At 51.5% G+C, this 20838-nt stretch overlaps 1 protein-coding gene across 4 annotated transcripts in view; it reads left to right on the top strand.

Annotated features, from left to right (window-relative positions):
- DENND2B (DENN domain containing 2B) overlaps nucleotides 1-19056 on the top strand; it is a 121452-nt gene extending 102396 nt beyond the window's left edge. For 2 of the 4 annotated variants that reach the window (XM_030829629.1, XM_003254908.3), the window contains 11 exons: nucleotides 1215-1324; nucleotides 1534-1603; nucleotides 4567-4644; nucleotides 5197-5337; nucleotides 9703-9851; nucleotides 13027-13204; nucleotides 13443-13484; nucleotides 14760-14871; nucleotides 15730-15969; nucleotides 16850-16936; nucleotides 18279-19053. In XM_030829629.1, coding sequence (XP_030685489.1) covers nucleotides 1215-1324; nucleotides 1534-1603; nucleotides 4567-4644; nucleotides 5197-5337; nucleotides 9703-9851; nucleotides 13027-13204; nucleotides 13443-13484; nucleotides 14760-14871; nucleotides 15730-15969; nucleotides 16850-16936; nucleotides 18279-18313 — 1242 coding nt within the window. In that variant the 3' untranslated portion in view covers nucleotides 18314-19053. The other 2 variants (XM_003254907.3, XM_030829630.1) reach the window with 2 other exon arrangements.
- Nucleotides 19057-20838: the final 1782 nt, after the last annotated feature.

The raw sequence follows: 20838 nt of genomic DNA, 5'->3' as shown, positions 1-20838 counted from the left end.
TCATACGTCCTCACCGAGCTGCCACAGCCCTGAACCTGCCTCCTCTCAGCCAGGAGGGAAGACAGGGCTGTAGCGGGGGTGGGTTTGGGCCAGTGCTTGTTCGAAGGGTGAGGACTGAGAAAGAACCTCTCAATGTGCTTATAATAAAATCCAGAACAATTGAATACCATACAGGTCACCCACTTAATGTATACAGTTCAGTGTTTGGGTGTATTCACAGAATTGTGCAGTCATCACCACAATCAATTTTAGAACATTTTTATCACCCCAAAGAGAAACTCTGCACCCACTAGCTGTCACTCCGCACTTCTCCCACTAGCCTGTCTCTCACTCCGCCTTCCCTGCTTGTCGCCAGCCAGGCTGGCCTCCCTCTTCTTCCTCTCACACTCAACCCCTCTCTCTCTGCCATTGCCTCTGCCAGGAATGTGCTTTCTCCAGCACTTCACCTGGCTGCTGGCTCCTTCTCATTTCTCAGGCTCTGCTCAAGTAGGACCTTTTTCAGGAGGTCTGTCCAGACACCTGCATGGAGCCCCTCCCCTGCCCAGCTTGCTCTGTTACATCACCCTGCTTATTGTTATTTATGAGACGGAGTTTCGCTCTTGTTGCGGAGGCTGGAGTGCAATGGCACGATCTCGGCTCACTGCAACCTCCGCCTCCCGGGTTCAAGCGATTCTCCTGCCTGAGCCTCCCAAGTAGCTGGGATTACAGGCATGCGCCACCACTCCTGGCTAATTTTGTATTTTTGGTAGCGATGGGGTTTCTCCATGTTGGTCAGGCTGGTCTCGAACTCCCAACCTCAGGTGATCCGCCCGTCTCGGCCTCCCAAAGTGCTGGGATAACAGGCATGAACCACCACGCCCAGTCACCCTGCTTATTTCTTTTTAAGCCCCCCTCTGAGATGTTGTGGTTGACCATCTCACTCTGCTGACCAGAATGTGCAAGGTTGGTGACCTTGTCCCCTTTGTTTTCCATTGAGAGCCAAGAGCCCTGGTGCACAGCACCGTGTCAGATGCCATATAGAAAGCACTCCACTGGCATTTATTGAATGAATGAATGATGACTCTGGGCTCTGTAAGAATTCGGAGTGGGACAAGGGTTGCTGAGATCATGCCCGCTGGTCAGTGGCATCTAGGGCCCTCGGGAGGAGGGGCTTCTCAGCCACCACCACCCGCCCTCAGGTTCCATGTCATCTCCTGGTTCCTTCTTCCCTGCAGCTGGACCGACCCACCAAGCAGATGCGAGAGGCAGAGGAAAGGCTCAAAGCCATTCCCCAGTTTTGCTTCCCTGATGCCAAGGACTGGCTCCCTGTGTCAGAGTATAGCAGGTGAGGCCTGGCCTGGCCTGAGGGAGGAAGGGGCATAGCCTTCTTTACCCCCATAGCAGTGGGCACCTGAGTGGGGCCTGCTCTAGTCTCATCCTCTCCTACAGCAACCTGGCCCTTCACCCCACCCTGAAAATGACGGTCCCTATTCTTGGGGGCTGTTTCCTAGGTCCTCTCACACCTCCCTGATGCCAGACCTCTCTTTGTTCCAGTGAGACGTTTTCTTTCATGCTGACTGGGGAAGATGGCAGCAGACGCTTTGGCTACTGCAGGCGCTTACTGGTGAGTGAGGCCATTTGGTCCTCAGGCTGGCAGGCAGGGGATAGGCCAGGGTGTGTGTGTGTGTGTGCCCTTCTGCAATTTTAGCTTGTATGAAATCCTATGTTCTGCTTCCTGAGGCCACCCCGAACCCCCTGCCAACACACACACTTTCACAGGTGAGGTCACCCTGGGAGAGCAGGGCTCAGAATGGTGCTTCTGAGGGGGCCTTAGGATTGGAGATTATCTGGAATAAGGGGAGGGAGTGGGTTTTCATGTCTTTTTAGTTTTTCTCTACTTTTTTGTCATTTCCCTTGGGATTATGGGCTCTGATTGCTGGTCTCTGGTTGCAGGATCGAATCGCCCCCAGCAGTATGTGTATATGGATCAGATTAGGTGAGGGACAACCTTCCTCACCCCCATGCCTGGCCAGCCTGTAGTGGGGAGGAGGCCTGTCTGTGGTGTGGTGGGGCCGGAGATTGGGCAGGGACAGAGACATACCTTCTCTGGGAATCTGAGAGAGATACCTTGAATCTAGGGGAAAGGGATTGGGTTTTGAAAATGTTAGCCATTTTGTAAAGAGAAGTCCCTCGCCATCTCCCTTCCCATTAGTCCTGGGAAATAGATTGGGTAGAGGCTCAGAGCCTGGCCCCTGCTGCACTCCCAGCTTGGAGCACTGGGTTGTTGACAATGTTTTGGGATTTCCAGGCCTTAGCAAGAGAAAGCCTCCCCAGATACCAGTCTAGGGGTAGATGAAGGGGGCTGGAGCCCTGAAGGAAGGATTTGGGGCCAGTCATTCATTAATTCAGAAACACTTATCATCCCTTATCAGAAGCCCTGACCTATTGAGAGTCAGGCACGTGCTAAGGGCGTATAAAGATGAGTTTAACATGGATCTTCCTCTCGAGGGACTTTAGATGGCCTATTACAGGAGATTCCACTTTCAACACAGGAGGGAAGGGCCAAGGGAATAAGAGGGAATAAATGTTGTTTAGAACCTGTCACATTCCAAGCTAGATGCTTCAAGTATGTATTTTTAAAAAAATGATCATAGTATTATTGGGTTATTGGGATCATGGGTTATTATTATCCCTGATCCATAGATTGGGAAGTCAAAACTCAGAGGTAGAATGACTTGCCCAAGGTCATACAGAACCAGAAGGGAAGTCATTTGTCACCAATTTGTACTCTTGAATCACCCCCAGAGGATGGACTGGGGAGAGGGGGTGTGGGGAGGTAGAATGCCCATGGAGGGGCAAAGGGCATATGCACAGGAGTGATGCCAGGTGGTGAGCCAGGCAGAGGCCAGCATGCCTCTGGCCGCCTGGGCCTCCCAGGCTTGGAAGGAGTGATGTGAAGGCTGTCTTTGCTGGAACATAGATGCAGCAGAGCTGCTTCTTTGCAGTGGGGCTGCTGCCCCCAGGGAAGAGCGTGTTTGTCCTGGCGTGCTCAGAGACGGCCTGGGCTGGGTCTCTGCCAAGGGGGCTGGCACTAGCTCGGCATTCCTGCAGATTGGACACAATGATTCTAACCCAAATCCCACATACTTGATTTAATCACTTGGGGCTTTAGGGGAGGCGGGGGAGAGGGAAAGAGACAGGAGTGAGTTTCAGGCCTAATATGGACAAAAACAGATTCTGCCTTCTCTTTAGATCTGTGACGTGTGGCCAGCAGGTTTGGAGACTGAAATAGCCCCATCTGCATTTGCTTAGCAGCCTGCATGAGGGGCCAGCACCTGCTGCTCTGCTCCCTCCCCACTTGGACTTGCCAGGCCCTCCAGGCCTCTGAGCCCTGCTGGAGAAGGCACTGCAGCCTGCATGGGGGCTCCAGGCCTGGGAGCTCTCAGGGCATGTCTCCCCTTTAGCTACCCACCTTTTTTTTTTTTTGAGACAGAGTTTCACTCTTGTTGCCCAGGCTGGAAGTACAATGGTGTGATCTTGGCTCACCATAACCTCCACCTCCCGGGTTCAAGCGATTCTCCTGCCTTAGCCTCCAAAGTAGCTGGGATTACAGGCACATGCCACCATGACCGGTTAATTTTGTATTTTTAGTGGAGATGGGGGTTCCTCCATGTTGGTCAGGCTGGTCTCGAACTCCTAACCTCAGGTGATCCACCTCCCTTGGCCTCCCAAAGTGCTGGAATTACAGGCATGGGCCACCGCGCCCGGCCGTGCCCACCTTTTAAGTCCCGTTCTTCTTTGTGCCCCTTTACTTCATAGCAAACCTCTACCCAGTGTCTTTGTTTTCTTTCCTTCCTGTCAGAAAGCAGCAGGCTTTAGGGGTAAGACAGCCAAACAGGGCCAAAGCAAACTCCTGGCTCCACAGCTTCTAGATAGGTGGCCTTAGGCAATGGCTTTATCTTTTTGAACTCAGTTGCCTCATCTATAAAGGGGATAATAATCTCTCTCTCACAAATCTCTCATAAAGTTCTAAGCCTAGGAGTCAGGTATAGCAAATGTTCAATAAATAGTAGCTCCCATCTCTTGTTTTCAGTTTGCCCTCTTAGAATGGAGGTGGATCAAGAAAGGGAGAAAAGAACCAAAAAAAGAAATGGTATGCCGAATGTGCCCTATGGGGCTAAAAAGCTACAATGGCTTGCTCCTAAGGATGTACCCTAGTCCTTCCCATCTGCTGGGGTCCCAGCCTCAGGGATATGAATCCACAGACACCCTGTAGCCTCTGCCAAACTGCTTTGCCCTTTGCCAGCCCCTGTCAGCGTCCTCCTGGGAGGAAGGGCGGAGCCTGTGTGGAGCCTGGCAGGAGCCTGGTACCTGGTGCTAGGAGATCCTGCAGAGCTGAGGCCTGTCCTGAGAGTGGTGGCTTTTCCTTCAGGGCTCTGGTTGCAGAGAGGTTTAGAGGAGGCTTAGAGTCTTCCTCCACTAGAAGGGCAGTCCTTACTCCTCCGTTCCCAAGGAAAAGGAGCCAGAAATGGTAATCATGCATTCTCTGTGTCTGTCTGTCTCCTCCTCCTCCTTGTCCCGGCCCAGCCAAGTGGGAAAGGGCCCCGGTTGCCAGAGGTGTACTGTGTCATCAGCCGCCTTGGCTGCTTCGGCTTGTTTTCCAAGGTAAGAGGCTCTGGGAGGCTTCCCTTCCCCTCCCCCAGCTGACAGCTCCCACAGGAGTATCTGCAGCCAGCTTAGATGAGAAAACCACCTGTGACTGTGAGCGAGCGGGAGACGGAATGCAGGAGCAAGTACCAGCGAGCTCTCTGACACCCTCCCATTCCCCAGCCTGGTTCTCTACCCAGCCGGCTGGCATTTCCCCAGCTCCTGTGCTGGCAGTGTCTGCCCCTGTCACAATCCACCCTGGGCCCTGGGCAGAGCCAGAGTCCTTGGGGAAGCAGGAGCGCCCAGGGAGCTGACTCTTGGGTGGTATTTCCTTTGCCCAGCTACTCCGCTCTTGGGGACTGAAGCAAGGCCAGTTAGGGAACAGAGGAGTCACTGAGTGCCAAGGAAAACGGGAGGGGGTAGAGTGTGCAGATCCTGGCAAGACCGCCTTCCGGTCTCCCAGCTTCTGGGCTAGCCTGGTCAGATGCTTGGCTGCCCTCTTCTCTGCCAGGAGGGGGAAGGGCAATGCCCTGACACCCTTCCTCTTTGGGCTGCTGGTGGCGGGCACAGGTCCTAGATGAGGTGGAGCGCCGGCGTGGGATCTCCGCTGCACTGGTCTATCCTTTCATGAGAAGTCTCATGGAGTCACCCTTCCCAGCCCCAGGGAAGACCATCAAAGTGAAGACATTCCTGCCAGGTGCTGGCAATGAGGTAGGGATTTCTGCATCCTCTTCTCTCGGGCTACGGGCCGGGGTGGCAGGAGGACCATGCTAGCCAAGGTCATAGTCTTTGGGGGGTGCAGAGCACAGCCCCTCCTTGCTCAACCATATCGGTGTACCCCATCACTAGGGACCAAAACAGCAAACAATAGGAATGTACATGTTGTCCAGCCCTCTGTTCCTCCCAGGGGCCTTCCCTGACCCATTTGGACTAAACTGCATTCCACCTGCCTTCCTTTTGTTCATTGAACAGTTACTGAATGTGTGCCATCTCACCATCAGGGATTGCGCCAGACCTCAGAGCAGAGTCAGAGGTAGAGGGGCGCGGCTCTGTCCTCATGAAGTTTGTAGTCTAGCGGGAGATACTGCTATTATAATAAACACTTTTACATACAAATAGATAATTCCTAAATGTGTTATGAGCCAGGTGAAAGCACAGGACCTTATGAGAGTGTGGAACAGGGGAGTCTGCTTTAAATAAGGGGCCAGGGAAGGTCTCCTCTGAGAAAGTAACACTTTATCAGAGACCTAAGTGGTGAGTGGGGGCAACTAAATGAAGCAGGAGGAGGGAGACGGAAAGAGAAGGATATGAACGGGAGAAGATTATTCCAAGCAGAGGAACCAGCATCTGCAAAGGCAAAAGTTGGGCAAGGGCATATGCTGGTCAGAGGGTTGACGGGGTGGAGGTAGAGGGGTGGGTTGGCAGGCAAGAACCCAATCACAATGTCCTTGCTAGGCCAAGTTAAGGATTTGGGGGTTTTATCTAAAGCAGGGGTATGATAAGATCTGATATATGTTTTCATTTCGTTTTATTTTTTTGAGACAGGGTCTCACTCTGCCACCCATATTGTGCAGTGGTGCTGGAGTGCAGTGGTGCTATCACGGCTCACTGTAGCCTCACCCTCCCGGGCTCAAGCGATCCTCCCACTTCAGCCTCCTGAGTAGCTGGGACTACAGGCGTGCACCACCAAACCCAGCTGACTTTTGTATTTTCTATAGAGACAGGGTTTCACCCTGTTGCCCAGGCTGGTCTTGAACTCCTGGACTCAAGCAATCCTCCCACCTCCCCCTCCCAAACTGTAGGGACTACAGGCGTGAGCCACCTGTGGCCAGCTGATACATGTATTCAAAGCCCACTGTGGCTGCCATGTAGATAATGGTTGGAGTGAAAACAGGGAGACCAGTAGGGATACTGTTGCGGCACTACAGGCAAGAGATGATGGCAGCTTTGGATTAAGATGTGGTAGAACAGGGGAAGGGAAGTAGATGGATTTTAGAATTAGGACCAATAGCACTTTGTGTTTGATTGGAAACAGGGAGTAGTTGTTACAGAGACTGTAAGGCTGACTCCCAGTTTTCTGGCTGGAGCCCCAGGGTAGATGATGGAGCCACGTACTGAGATGGGAGCTCGTGAAGGAGAAGCAGGTAATGAGGAGGAAGAGGAAGAGTCCAAATGTGTACGTGTCAAGTTTGAGATGCCCATGAGACCCCCAAAAGAAGATATTTGGTAGCAAAGAGTGTAAATAGGGAAGAGAAGAGAGCCCAGTATGGGGTCCTCCTCAGTCCTGGGGAACCCCAACATGCAGAGGCCCTGCAGGAGAGGAACACCCAGGAGAGGGCTGCGGCTCAGGAGCACCTCAAAAAGGAAGGAAGCCGTGATCCGGATCAGGAACCACCAAGAGGTCAGGATGAGGCGTGGCAAGAGCTTGACAAGTGCTGGGGCCCAGAAGTTGGGCTGGAGTGAGTTGAGAAGTGATGGGTGTGAGGAAGTGGAAACAGCCTGTGTAGATATCTTCTCAAGATTGCATGGCTGTGGAGTGAAATAGGGAAGAGGGCAGCAATTGAAATGTGGAACTAGGGAAGCTTGTTAGGGATGGTTGTTTGTATGCTGGTGGGAATGGCTGCCAGAGGAAGAGGTTCGAGCTGCAGGAGGAGGAGGGGCTAGCAGAGTGTACTGAGAAGATATGGGTGTTAGGCTCCACGGAGGGCTTGGCGTTTATTAGGAGAGGAGGGAGTGGCTTAGTAGATTTTGGATTCTCATCTGATGGCTTTGATCTTCTCAAAGTAGAAAAGGTCAGACCGGGCACCGTGGCTCATGTGCTTGTAATCCCAGCACGTTGGGAGGCTGAGGCGGGGGGATCACTTGAGGTCAGGAGTTCGAGACCAGCCTGGCCAACATATTGAAACCCCATCTCTTCCAAAAATACAAAAAAAAAATTGCCAGGTGTGGTGGCACATGCCTGTAATCCCAGCCACTTGGGAGGCTGAGGCAGGAGAATCTCTTGAACCCGGGAGGTGAAGGTTGCAGTGAGCCAAGATCGCGCCACTGCACTCTAGCCTGGGTGACAAAGCGAGACTCCATCTCAAAAAATATATATGTCAAAATAGAAAAGGTATTACTTTGAGAGTAAGAGGTGGATGTTGGGTTCTAGGAGAGGGAAGAATAAATAAATTAGTTGTAGAGAGTAGGAGAGGGACTGACCAAAAAAGCATACCAGGCTTGCTGAGCAGTGGCAAATCCTAGCTTGAGGGCTTTCTCCTCGCCTCTTTTCTCCCCTTCATTTAGAGGAACTTTAGGCTTCGTGGTGGTTGTGGGGCACGGGATAGGTGACCCTTCCCTTACAGCCCAGCATCATGCCTGGGAGCTCTTCGTGGTCTGGCCCTGGCCACCTCACTGGGCTCTCGTCTTCTGACTTGATACTTACTGTTCCCTCAACCCTACTTCCTTTTGCCTAGAAGACAATTCTCTTCTTTTCTCTTTGGGGAGTCAAGTACCTTGTGCTCTGAGAGGGCTTCCCTGACCTCTCCCCACCCATATGAGCTTGGCTGCCCTTCTAGATGTCCTGCCTGTCCCTGTGCAGATGTTGGTCACATCTGCCTCTGTCCTGACACTGGACTCCCAGGCTGTTACTGCTCAGCTCCTTCAGCCCCCTGGGCTTGATCTCCTTGAAGGCAGGGATGCATGGAACAAGGCCGGGAGTGGGAGTAGCCTGTGTGAATTCTCAATCCCTGGGGGAAGGGGGAGGGTTGGGCCCCAGGGATGTAGGGACTGCGGCTGGGTGCTAGAGAGCAGAGCCTGTTGGGCTGCATGCAGGGGGCTTGCGAATTTTGGGGTTGGGACAGGGCCTGGAGCAGGTATAAAGGGCTCTGGCATCATTGTGGTACTTCTTTCCATGAGCCCACATTCACTGACCATTTGGGGTGTACCCAGCATACGGCGGATCACTGGGCCTTCTGGGAGTACACCATCAGGCAGGAGAGACAGTGGACACAGACCGTTACCGTGCCCTGTGCCCATTTTGCTGCTTCTCTGGGGCCCAGAAGGATGGATGCTGAGTTAGGAGTTAGAACTCCTTCACTTGCTTAGACTCTGAGGAACAAATGAGATGATGTGGGTATAAAAACTCCTTGTAAAGCATTACCTTTGATGCCATAGGGAAGTGAGAGAGAACTGGTTTCTCACCCTAGTTTTCAGGAGGCCTGCACATCTGTGCTACACACACATGCTGCAGGACCAAGGATGAGGCCAGGCAGACCCCAGGGACAGCTGCTTTGGCACGGCCTGAGCGTCAGCAGTTCCTCCTGCCCTCACTGCTGGGGTCACTCGCTACATTCCACCCCTGTGACTGCCCCCAGAGAAGTGGCTCTCTGAGCTGTGGCACTGACCTTGGGAGCAGCCTTTGGAGGAAAGAGGGCTAGGCCTGGCCCTGATAAGACAGTCCTGCTTCCTGGCAAGGTTGCAGAATGGCCAGCCCTTTGCTTGTGTTTTCCTTGTGCCTGGCACGGGACTTAGGGTGATGGAGATAAAGGCCAGGATGGCAGGACAAACAGCCTCTGGAATGAAACTCCTTCTGCAGGAAAGGGAGGGGGACAGGGCAACAAGGACCCCAGCATTGCCTTTCCAGAGGCAGTGGCTGGGATTAGAGTCCTGGGATGCGGAGATGCCTGGAGAGCAGTGGGGTCTAGTCAGCACTGGGGGGCTTAGAGCTTTGTCTGGGGAGTTGGGCAGGAGGACCCTAGAGATGTGGCTGTGTGGTTCCCTTCTTCTCCCTATCTCTAAGAGCAGTCAGCTCTCCTCTCTTCCTGAGGTCCCGATGGATGGTCCCTCAACTCCTTCCTTCTGGAGGCTTCCCCGCTTTCACAGGCAGCCCTCTTGCCCACAGGCTGGGTGTTCGAGTGCTACGAGAGCAGAGCTGTAGTCCGAGGGATGGAGAAGAGGAGTTTACTGCAGGGTAGACGAGAGACCTGGAAAAGAGCAGGTTGGAAGGGGAAAGCAGCCTCCAGTTGCTTCGTGGAGGGCCGGAGGGCAGCACCCACTTGGCTGGCACCGGCCCACTTTCCCATCGCTCTCCTGCAGGTGTTAGAGCTGCGGCGGCCCATGGACTCAAGACTGGAGCACGTGGACTTTGAGTGCCTTTTTACCTGCCTCAGTGTGCGCCAGCTCATCCGAATCTTTGCCTCGCTGCTGCTGGAGCGCCGGGTCATTTTTGTGGCAGATAAGCTCAGGTAGGGCCCAGCCAGGCAAGGAAGAAGAAGGGAGGGGGGAAGGCATGCCCACAAGCGAATCAGCAAGTGTTTAGGAGCCTAAGCATGCCCTGGAGACCGGTGCTGGAGTGGGGCTTTGCGTAGGGAGATGGAAGACTAGGTGGAAAGGTAGCACCCCTGTGTGGGTGAGAGCAGGGTTTGGGAGCACACAGGTGGCAGGACTGAGAACCCTGTGGAGGGCTTGGCCTGAGGGAGGAGGGAGGGACATTTCTTCCTTTGCAACAGCCAAGACTGTGCAGGTGCCGGGATATGTAAAGGGGAAAGGTTAAGAAATTGAGATTTTTGGCGGATGGTTGCATTTCTTCTGGAGGGGGAGGCAAAGCCATCTCAATGGGATGCTGAGTTTGAGGAAAGAGCCACTGTGAGGAAGGGGCAAGAGCACTGATTGGGCACAGTGTGAGGAATGCTGAGCCAGCCGGCGAGGGTCCTGTGGAGGGTGTCCCCTGGAGAAGGCAACTGCAGTGGCCCAGGGCTGGGCACTGGGAGGGCTGGGGAGAAGGATGCGGTGGGGGCATTGAGGTGCAGAGAGGAGAGTGAGTGAGGAAGGCTGGCCAGCCCACACTGGGAAACAGACGATGTGCAGGGCCTGGAGGTGCCAGGGAAGTGGGGGAGCTGGTTTAGGAGGAGTAAGAAAAGAGCTGGATGGGTCACAGGTCTTGGTCTGAAATGCTGGCATTTATGATTTTAGAGGTAGAGGTGTCGAGAAGGTCTGGTGGTGGCCATGGGAGGGGTGGCAGAAGTGATGGTCACTGGACGTGAGGCAGTTTAGGAAGGAAGAATTCGGAGCTCTTCTAGACAGCCAAGGTTTAAAAAAGAAAAAAGTTTTATGTCAGTGGTGGTTGGGGGGTGACACAGGCAAGGGACAGTGATATGGCTCTGATGAGTGGAGGAACACTAGGGTTTTTGGTTCTTATGCTGGTTTAGATAAAACGACACCGACACACGTGGAGTGGTTTTAAGGAGTGGAGAGTTTAATAGGCAAGAAGGAAAGAAGAAAGGCAGAAAGGAGAAGAAAGTACAGAGACAGAGGGAGAGAGGCTCCAAAGCCGAGAGAGGGAACCCCAAGTGCTGTGGATACCAGCCAGTTTTATAAGAAGGCTGGAGGAGGCAGTGTTTGATTTGCATAGGGCTTAGGGGATTGGTTTGACCAGGCATGTCATTCACGTAGCCCCCGAAAAAGCTGGCCCTCCCATGATAGCCTTTTAATATGTGAATGTAGGGCACCTGATGTTCTACACACGTGGGAATATGCGGGGCAGCCATGCTGCTAGGCACCTGTGGGGGCAAGGGCAAGAGGACAACGGTGGGAATTGCCATGTTGGGTGGGCCCAATTTCTAATGGTCTGTATTTGCATATCAAAGGTTGCCTGCCTGGCTGTAAGAGCCAGGGCTTTCTTTCTAGACAAGAAATGTTTTTGAGCTGCTTTAAAGGAAATGAGGTGCAGTGGCTCTAGCCTGTAATCCCAGCACTTTGGGAGGCCGAGGCGGGCAGATCACAAGGTCAAGAGATCGAGACTATCCTGGCCAACATGGTGAAACTCTGTATTAGCTGGGCATGGTGGTGGGTGCCTGTAGTCCCAGCTACTCAGGAGGCTGAGGCAGGAGAATTGCTTGAATCCGGGAGGTGGAGGTTGCAGTGAGTGGAGACTGTGCCACTGCACTCCAGCCTGGGAGTGAGACTCCGTCTCAAAATAAATAAATAAATAAAAATTTAAAAATTTTTTTAAAAAAAGGAAACAAAAACTTTTCCTCTCTGTGTAAAATAATTTCTTAATAAGTCCTACAACAACAGGATGGGTTATTGGCAACATGTTACATATTGTTTTGGTCAAAGAATCCATCCCAAGCAGTGGTTTCTCTAGAGTGGTCATTTGGACATTAAGCCACCTTAATGTCAGGTGCTCAGAGGAGGGCAATGAAGGAAAATCCCCCTTCTGGTTTGTCCTCCAATAAGTCCTGAATCCCTGGGGTATTTCCTTCCATATGTATGAGGGAGCAGTTGAGAGGAGCCCGAGAAATGAACTCCTGATTGCCTTCATAGGGGCAGGAACGCAGGCCTATCCTTAGCCCAGGAGAAGCAAGGAGGAAGAAAAACCAGAGCTGCTGACTTTTCCATAGAGGACCAGGGTTTAAAAAGGAAAACTGCCCCTCACTTCTTCCCATCACAGCCTCAGTGCTTCTGTGTCTCACAGTTCTAGGTGTTTTGTGGGCCAATCAGGCCCTTGTGAAGAAATCTAGCCCAACAGCTGGAATGAGCTGGGTACAGCAGCTCCAAGAGGCCCCTCCTGTGTGCCAGCCACAGTCATTGTCAGCCAACAAAGCCCCTGACTGCCCAGCTTTGGTGCCCTGGCCTGGCCTGACCTTAGTGGCCCCTAAGAGAGCCTGGACCATGAGGTTTCTTTTCCTGAAGGTTCTACCCTCTAATTCAGGGCTGAGCTTCCTCTTTGCCACCCCACCCCCCCAGCCCAGCTCCCATGGGGCTGTGAATATAGCTATTGTTTCCTGTGGTTGCAGCTGCCTCTGAGCACATTCCAGGACCATTCTGGGAGGGACGATCCCAAGGTCTTGTTCTTGGCCTGGCTGGGTATTCAAGTTCTGCCAATTTGGGGTCTTGGAAAAGATGTCCTTCCTGTTCTGCCTGGGGTCTGCCTCTGGCTGGAGAGGGGAGGTGTAGGTCCAGCCAGCTAATGTTCCATTGCTGATGTTTTAGGTTTTCCACAAGTTCTTTGTCCCTCTTGCCTAGTTCTGATGTAGGGTGGGAGAGGGTACCCAGGATCTGCATTCACTGGCCCTAGGGGTTTACAAAACCTCCTGCCTCCTCAGCCACGGGCCCACTGATGTGCCCCCCAAACCCGAGACAGCCCTTTTCCAGATCTTTGTCAGATGACTGTCCTGCGGGTTGCTGCATACCTTCCTGGCTGTTTGCAGGTACATTTCCCTAAGAGAGTAGCATTGTTGTCCTTAAGGCGCTACGCAGTGGGAAAGTGGGGACCTCACCAGTCTGCAAGGTCCCTGAGCCCCATTAGCATTTTCGTTGCACTGGGAGGTTCACAATCAAAGGCTGTCCTGAGCCTCCAGCGAGCTCTAAGGTCCTGGGCCTGGGCTCAGGTGCTCTGTCTCTCTGTCTGCCCATCAGTACCCTCTCCAGCTGCTCCCACGCGGTGGTGGCCCTGCTCTACCCCTTCTCCTGGCAGCACACCTTCATTCCTGTCCTCCCGGCCTCCATGATTGACATCGTCTGCTGTCCCACCCCCTTCCTGGTTGGCCTGCTCTCCAGCTCCCTCCCCAAACTGAAGGAGCTGCCTGTGGAGGAGGTGGGCCACTGGGGGAACTAGCTGGGGGGAAGGGTGGAGGGGGAAGCAGGTGCTGGGATCCTACTTGTGGCCCCTCAGCCTCTTTACCAGGCTCTTATCCTTTCTCCCTGGGAGGTCTATCCCCGGCTGGAGTACTTCCTGTTATCTGACCCTGGGAACCTGGGAGGTCTGGAGGCCTGGCAGAGGGCATTGTGGGACTCATGCCCTGGGCCACTCTGCTAATGACTCCTTTTCTCAGGCGCTGATGGTGAATCTGGGATCTGACCGATTCATTCGACAGGTAAGAGGGTGGGTGCTTGCCAGAGTCGGGCTCCTGAGCACCCTGCACCATCACACACACTACTCAACCTTCACAACCTGTTTGTTGAGCTCTCTGGGTTCCATACTGCTCACAGACTAGTCAAGGTTGGGGAGAAGCTGGTCTTGGAATCCTTGACCTTAGCAGGGTCTGCCTTTCCAGTGACATCATGAGCTTCTAGAAGGCAGCGTGGGAATTTGAAGAACAGGCCTGGGAGTCCACAGACTTGGCCACTGGACTTTGCCCCCTTTGAGCCACATGGTCTTAGGCCTCTAAATTCTTCTGAGCTCTAAAGCAGAGGTGGTGACAACACCTGCCTTGAAATGTTGCTGGGGGTTACACAAATAACTATAGATTGTTGTGTAAGGTACAGGTTTGCAATCATTGTCAACTACAAAAAGCATTTGTTAGTCATGGAAATCCTCCTGGCTCTCTACAAAGGAGCACAACCCAGTGCTGTCCCCTATGGAAATGTACTTACTGTCTGTTACACACCAATGACGGAGCTGAAGACTCCCTGGGTACCAGGCATAGTGATGTGGACACAGAAACAGAGTGTAGAGACGAAACAACAGTCTAACTTCATTCCTGAGACACAGGCTGGCCACAGTCTCCCTGCCCCAAGCCAACTGTGCCTCCTACCTGGAGCTGAAGATGGAGGAATTGGGGAGACCTAATCAGGAACCCCTGGCTGGTCCTGGTCACAAAGGCCAGTGAATGCCACACTGGCTCTACCACTTTTTTTTTTTTTTTTTTGGAGATAAGGTCTCACTGTCATCCAGGCTGGAGTGCAGTGGTACAGTCATGACACTGCAGCCTCAACCTCCCTGGGCTCAGGTGATCCTCCCCATGTCAGCCTCCTAAGTAGCTGGGAGTACAGGTGCATGCCACCATACTTGACTAATTGTTTTTTTGTGTGTGTTTTGCAGATAGAGGGACCTGCTAAGTTGCCCAGGCTGGTCTTGAACTCCCTCCTGGGCTCAAGCGATCCTCCCGCTCAGCCTCCCAAAGTGTTGGGATTACTGGCGTGAGCCACTGCACCTGACCCTCTACCACTTTTAATATCTGTAATCTTGGGCAAGTTTCTTAACCTTTCTGTGCTTCAGTTCCTCATCTTAAAATGAGGTTGATGACAGTTATGAGGGTTACTGGGAGAGATAAATGAGATTATCTACTCAAGCTCTTCTAACAGGTCTTAGCACATAGTAAGTGCTCAGTGTCAGCTATGATTGTCACTGTGCTTTCTTTCTCCTGCAGATGGACGACGAGGACACGTTGTTACCTAGGAAGTTACAGGCAGCTCTGGAGCAGGCTCTGGAGAGGAAGAATGAGCTGATCTCCCAGGACTCTGACAGCGACTCCGACGATGGTGAGAATAGTGCCTGGGCATGGTCAGCTCTGCTCCAGGCTCCCTCTGCTCTGGGTCAGGACCCCATAGGGCCAGAACTCTGCCTCTGCGCAGCAAACCCTTTCTGGCTGATGAGGACCTTGGTCTCACTCTAGCGTCTCTTCTACCCCAGGTAGTTTAGGAAGGAAAACCCAAAGACGTGGCAACCCCAAAGATACTTTCTGCTGACAGAAAACTAATTATTCCTCCTTCTGAGGCCTTGCCTCAAGCCATTGCAGGAGATGAAAGGCACTTCCTCTTCCTTGGAAGCCAGAAAAATCATTTAGGGTGAGGATATGACGAAAGTGGTGCTCTAGTTTCTACTTTAATTCATCCAGCAATTATGTTTCAACTTCCATGTTCAGAACATAGTTTCTGGCCTTCTGCAGCTTGTAGGCTAGTTACAAGGCCATGAGCACAAGAAAGCAAGCTTCCAGAGGCCGGGCGTGGTGGCTCACGCCTGTAATCCCAGCACTTTGGGAGGCCAAGGCAGGTGGATCACCTGAGGTCAGGAGTTCGAGACCAGCCTGGCTCACATGGTGAAACCCCATCTCTACTAAAAATACAAAAAATGCACCTGTAATCCCAGCTACTTGGAAGGCTGAGGCAGGAGAATTGCTTGAACCCGGGAGGCCGAGGTTGCAATGAGCCGAGATGGTGCCATTGCACTCTAACTTGGGCAACAAGAGTGAAACTCGGTCTCAAAAAGAGCTTCCAGAACAGAAGAGTGGTACTGGCTGGAAGTCTTGTTGGGGAGAGGAAGACTACACCAGGTGAAGATTGAGGAAGGCTTTGCAGGCTTTTGACCTGAACCTTCAAAGATTTTCTTTTCTCTTCCAGAATGTAATACCCTCAATGGGCTGGTGTCGGAGGTGTTTATCCGGTTCTTTGTGGAGACCATTGGGCACTACTCCCTCTTTCTGACACAGAGTGAGAAGGGAGAGAGGGCCTTTCAGCGAGAGGCCTTCCGCAAATCCGTGGCCTCCAAAAGCATCCGCCGCTTTCTTGAGGTTTTTATGGAGTCTCAGATGTTTGCTGGCTTCATCCAAGACAGGGAGCTAAGAAAGTGTCGGGCAAAGGGTAAGGCTTGGTTATCAGCTTTCTTCTCTAATTTTTTCACCCACAGCAGGGCCGAAGAACCAGGCACTATGATGGAAGCTCTTGGACATCAGCTAGGGCCAGGCCTCTTAACATCCCTTTACCTCTGTTAGAAACTTCCAAGGTAGCATTATTCTCCTCCTGTCACAGTAAATGCCTTCACAAGTCTGTGCACAAGCTAAGCCACATGGCTAGAGGTGGGACTCATCTCCACCTAGGAGCAGCATGCCATTGGTTACCCACCCCCTCCTCAAAGAGAAGGATAGGAGAAAGCCCTTCTATCCAGAGAAAAGGAGCAGACTGAGCAATTTCGGGGGTTCTGAGAACCCAGGGGTTGGGAATTCCCTTAGAGAGCATTGGGCCAGCTGTCGTAGGTTGGTGGCAATCTTCATTTAAGGCAGATGGTTATCTCGTTTTTTGCTATTTCATCAGCTCATTCTAGGGCTTTTTCATCTCATCACAATCTTTCTGTCTAACCTCAGGGTTAGTATTTCTTCTGTCCTCTAATACTATCCATTTAGTATAACAACCTTTCTGGAACAACATGGTAGAGTTGTCTGAAGGAAGCTAGAGATGTCCACTTGGGGCAGCTCTGAACCGAGAAGCAGCCTCCTCACCCTAGTGCAGCTTGGGAATGTGCATGGGGAGGCAGGATGGCAGCAGCAAACCCCGGCAAGATGTCACTAATGATTGCTTTGAGGAGCCAGCCTGAATTCTAGTAAGATGCTCCTGCAAATTATCATCCCAGATGTTTTCTTTCTCCTTTTTTGGCATCTGTGCTCCATGGTTCCCTTCATGTAAGGCCTCTCCTTCCCTTCCTCCAGTGACTGTTCTCTTCCCTGTGCCTGTTTCTTTTACCCAGGCCTTTTTGAGCAGCGAGTGGAGCAGTACTTAGAAGAACTCCCAGACACTGAGCAGAGTGGAATGAATAAGTTTCTCCGAGGTTTGGGTAAGTAGCCTTGTTACTGATGAGATAGTCGTTCAGCAAGAAGGAAGGGGCTGGGGGATTTGTGTCCCCAAATACTCTAAATCAATGTCAACATATATTATACTGGGGCTGTAGACAGAACAGGATGTAGACATCCCATAGTGACTAGAAGGTTCTCAGCCAGAATTCCAAGGGCATTTTGCACAGTAGTGGTCCTTCAGTATCTGTGGGGGATTGGTTCCAGGATACCCAAGGATACCAAAATCCACAGATGCTCAAGTCCCTTCTATAAAATGGCATAGTATTTGCATATAACCTGTGCACATCTTCCCGTATACTTTAGATCATCTTTAGATTACTTATAATACCTAATATAATGTAAATTGTGTTATTTTATTTTATTTTATATTTTATTTATTTTATTTTATTTTAGAGGCAAGGTCTGGCTCTGTTACTCAGGCTGGAGTGTGGTGGTGCAATCCTAGCTCACTGCAACCTCAAACTTCTGGCCTCATGTGATCCTCCCTCCTCCACCTCCCGAGTAGCTGGGACTACAGGCATATGCCATTATACCTGGCTATTTTTAAAATTTGTTTTGTAGAGATGATGTCTTGCTGTGTTGCCAGGCTGGTCTGAAACTCCTGGGCTCAAGTAATACTCCATATTGACCTCCCAAAGTGTTGGGATTACAGGCGTTAGCCACCGTGCCCAGCTGTAAATAGATATTATACTGTATTGTTTAGGGAATAATGACGAGAAAAAAAAAAGTCTATATATGTTCAGTACAGACACCATCATCCATTTTCCCCCCAAATATTCTTGATCTCCAGTTGGTTGAATCTGTAAACATGGAACCTATGGATGCAGAACTCATGGATATGGAGGGCAGGCTGTATTTACCATATTGCATTACAAAGAGGAATCCCAGGTTCCCACATACATCAGGTCTTTCTGTGTGCACTCCTTCCTGAGTGAATATGAAGGCCGTTAGAGCCAGTGAGCTTTCCTCTAGACCATAACAGGTCTGCAGACACAGCAGTGCGAGTGCCCTTCCTGCAAAATGCACCCCTCCCTGCAGGGTGCTCAGCCCACCAGATCAGAGAATCATAGCATGTTTCTGTTTAAAGAGAAATTGAGACCAAAGAGGTTAAGTGGCTTGCCTAAAACCACACAGTGATTAATACCGGTGCCCTAATTAGAGCTCTCACGTGTTTTCACTACCCTGGATCAGATCACAGCTATAATCCAGTCTTCCTAATCCTTCCTTTCCCACTGACAGGGTTAGGGCTACAAGGAGGAGAGGGAGTGGAGGTTGGAAGGGATAACACTGAACATTCTCTCTCTTGTCCTCTCTGGCCCACAGGCAACAAAATGAAGTTTCTCCACAAGAAGAATTAAGCCCCCTTCTCAGTAGCAGAGTCCAGTGCCTTGCAGAGCCTGAAGCCTGGGGAGAAGGCCCAGCCTGGGACCCTCTAGGCTGCTGTGGCTCCTCTGCCCCCACAGATCCCATCCTCCAAGCCAGCCCACCTCTGCCTTCATCATATCCCAGGATACTGTTTGTAAATAATCTGCTGTAAGCTTTCTTAACTGTTTTTGTAACAAGCAAAGAGAATATGGTAAATATTTGTATATTCCCAAGGGGCCGGATGTTTTCCTGTCCTGCCAGAGCATGGATGAAGTTTTGCTGGGTGCTCGTGACTGGCCAGTTTTGTGCAGCTGACTGTCTCAGCCAAACCACTGATCTTCCCTGGAGGCCTTCGGCCTGCCGGCCTGCCTGAGGCCCCCGCTGCCAGTCTTGGGCCCTGGAGAGCAGATGCTGTCTTGTTATGTACAGGAGGACCTTTTAAAAAAATCAGGAGTTTCAATTTTTTTCTGGTAGTCCGCATACCCATACCCTCTGTTTTTGAAAGGCAAAGGCCAATCAGTCCCCATTTGTAGCATGGCACCAGGGTCTTAGGCCTAGTCCTCTCATTCCTCCCACCCTCCGAGGTGGTCAGTGTGTCATGGGAAGCCCACCCCCAGCTCTGCCAGTGCTCTCTGGGCCTGGCTCCCAGTCAGTGGTGGCCACGATGCGGTACAGGGCATCCCTCCTTCCCATCTACGGGTGTTCTCAATAAACAATGTACAGTTGTTTGGGCCCAAAGCCTCATGTGTTCCTTGGCTTTGTTATCTAGTTCTCTCTTCTGGGAATGGGCTGGGACTGGCCATTCAGGGATGAAACACCATCACACATGGAACTTTATACTAGATTAAGGGGTTAGCTTCAGTGTGAGTCACTGACCTTCCCTGAAACGGAGTTCTCCAGCCTAAGTTGGAGTTAGAAGATACCCAGTCACTGCAGTAGTTCAGCTTCTCTCAACTGTTCAGCCTGTGCTTAAGTGTTTCCAGTGATGGAAAGAATGCTCTTTGCCCTTTGGCCCCATTATTAGGTAAGTCTTAACATTTTCCTCTTCAGCCTGAAGCCCCTAAGATGTCATTCAGTGTCCTGACATTGGTAGAGTAAAGCCCAGCTAATGCCAACCCAGGCTTGGGCATAGCCCTGACCTACTCCCTGTGACTCTTCCATGTCACTCTGTGAATTGTTTTTTCATTGGAACCCTAGGTTTTCATACAGAAAGTACTGCTACATTCCATGGAAGAGGAAGGAGAGAAGCAAGGTGGGAAATAAGGATGCTTTAGGCTTTTCACCCACCAAGGCCTTGGGAGAGCAGAGACTTTGCAAACTCCCAAGTGAGGCATTAAGCTGCAACAGTTTTCTTTGGTATTGTGTTTGGGTCTGACAGGATTTGAACTATGAGTAAACTTTTCCTGTCCTTCCACCCTTGTTGAGAGATGATCCCATCCTAAGTTTCCTTGCCCTCTTCCTTCTCCCCATCTCCACTGAGGCCTGCGCAGGCCCCAACCTGTCCATGGTTTGGGCCTGCTGTCAGCCTGACAGAATAAAGTGGAGGGTTTGTCTTCTGGGAAGGCAAAGTCATTTTCTGGCTCTGCCATTTGCCAGGACTAGGACAGAGACTGAAGCCTCTTGAGTCTTCAGTTCAGATCAAGAGAAAAGACAAGGATTACAACCAGAAGACTCAGAGTGGGATGTAGTTCCCTCCAGAACTCGTCGCTCTTAACTCAGCCTGGGCTTAGGACAGTCATAGAACCAGATTCCTTAATAAGAAAAATACAGGCTGGGCGTGGTGGTTCACGCCTGTAATCCCAGCACTTTGAGAGGCCAAGGCGGGTGGATCACGAGGTCAGGAGTTCAAGACCAGCCTGGCCAACATGGTGAAGCCTGGTCTCTACTAAAGATACAAAAAATTCGCCAGGTGTGGTGGTCCGTGCCTGTAATCCCAGCTACTGGGAGACTGAGGCAGGAGAATCGCTTGAACCCGGGAGGCAGAGGTTGCAGTGAGCCAAGATCGCGCCATTGCACTCCAGCCTGGGCGCAGGGCGAGACTCCATCTCAAAAAAAAAACAAAAACAAACAAACAAAAAAAACCAGATTTAATTCCTAGAAGGTACATGCGCTCTCTCTCTCCCTTCCTCCCCTATTCTCCTCCACCCCTCCTTTTCAGTGTGGCTCCGAAGAACCTTTAGACATGTGATCCGATCACAAGATGTGTATGTGTAAATTTTTTTTAAATTTGCATTAATGGGGTCTCACTATGTTGCCCAGACTAGTCTCGAACTCCTGGGCTCAAACAGTCCTCCTAAAGTGCTGGGAATACAGGCATGAGCCACCATATCCAGCCTTATTCATAAATTTTGCCACTTTTATGTATCTTTAAAATATAGTATGCCCTTGCGTGAATACCAGAGCAGTATGTCTCCCCGCTACTGTGGCTGCAGCTTTGGTCCCAATCCAGAAAATCAGTACTGGCATGTAATGGCTTAGAATAGGCTGCAAGGGCCCATAGAGTGATTGCCATGGCCAA

The sequence above is a fragment of the Nomascus leucogenys genome, chromosome 15 (assembly GCF_006542625.1).
Source record: "Nomascus leucogenys isolate Asia chromosome 15, Asia_NLE_v1, whole genome shotgun sequence".
NCBI classification, from domain to species: domain Eukaryota; kingdom Metazoa; phylum Chordata; class Mammalia; order Primates; family Hylobatidae; genus Nomascus; species Nomascus leucogenys.
The sequence above is the reverse complement of the archived record's forward strand: the minus strand, read 5'-3'. Positions and strand labels throughout refer to the sequence as shown.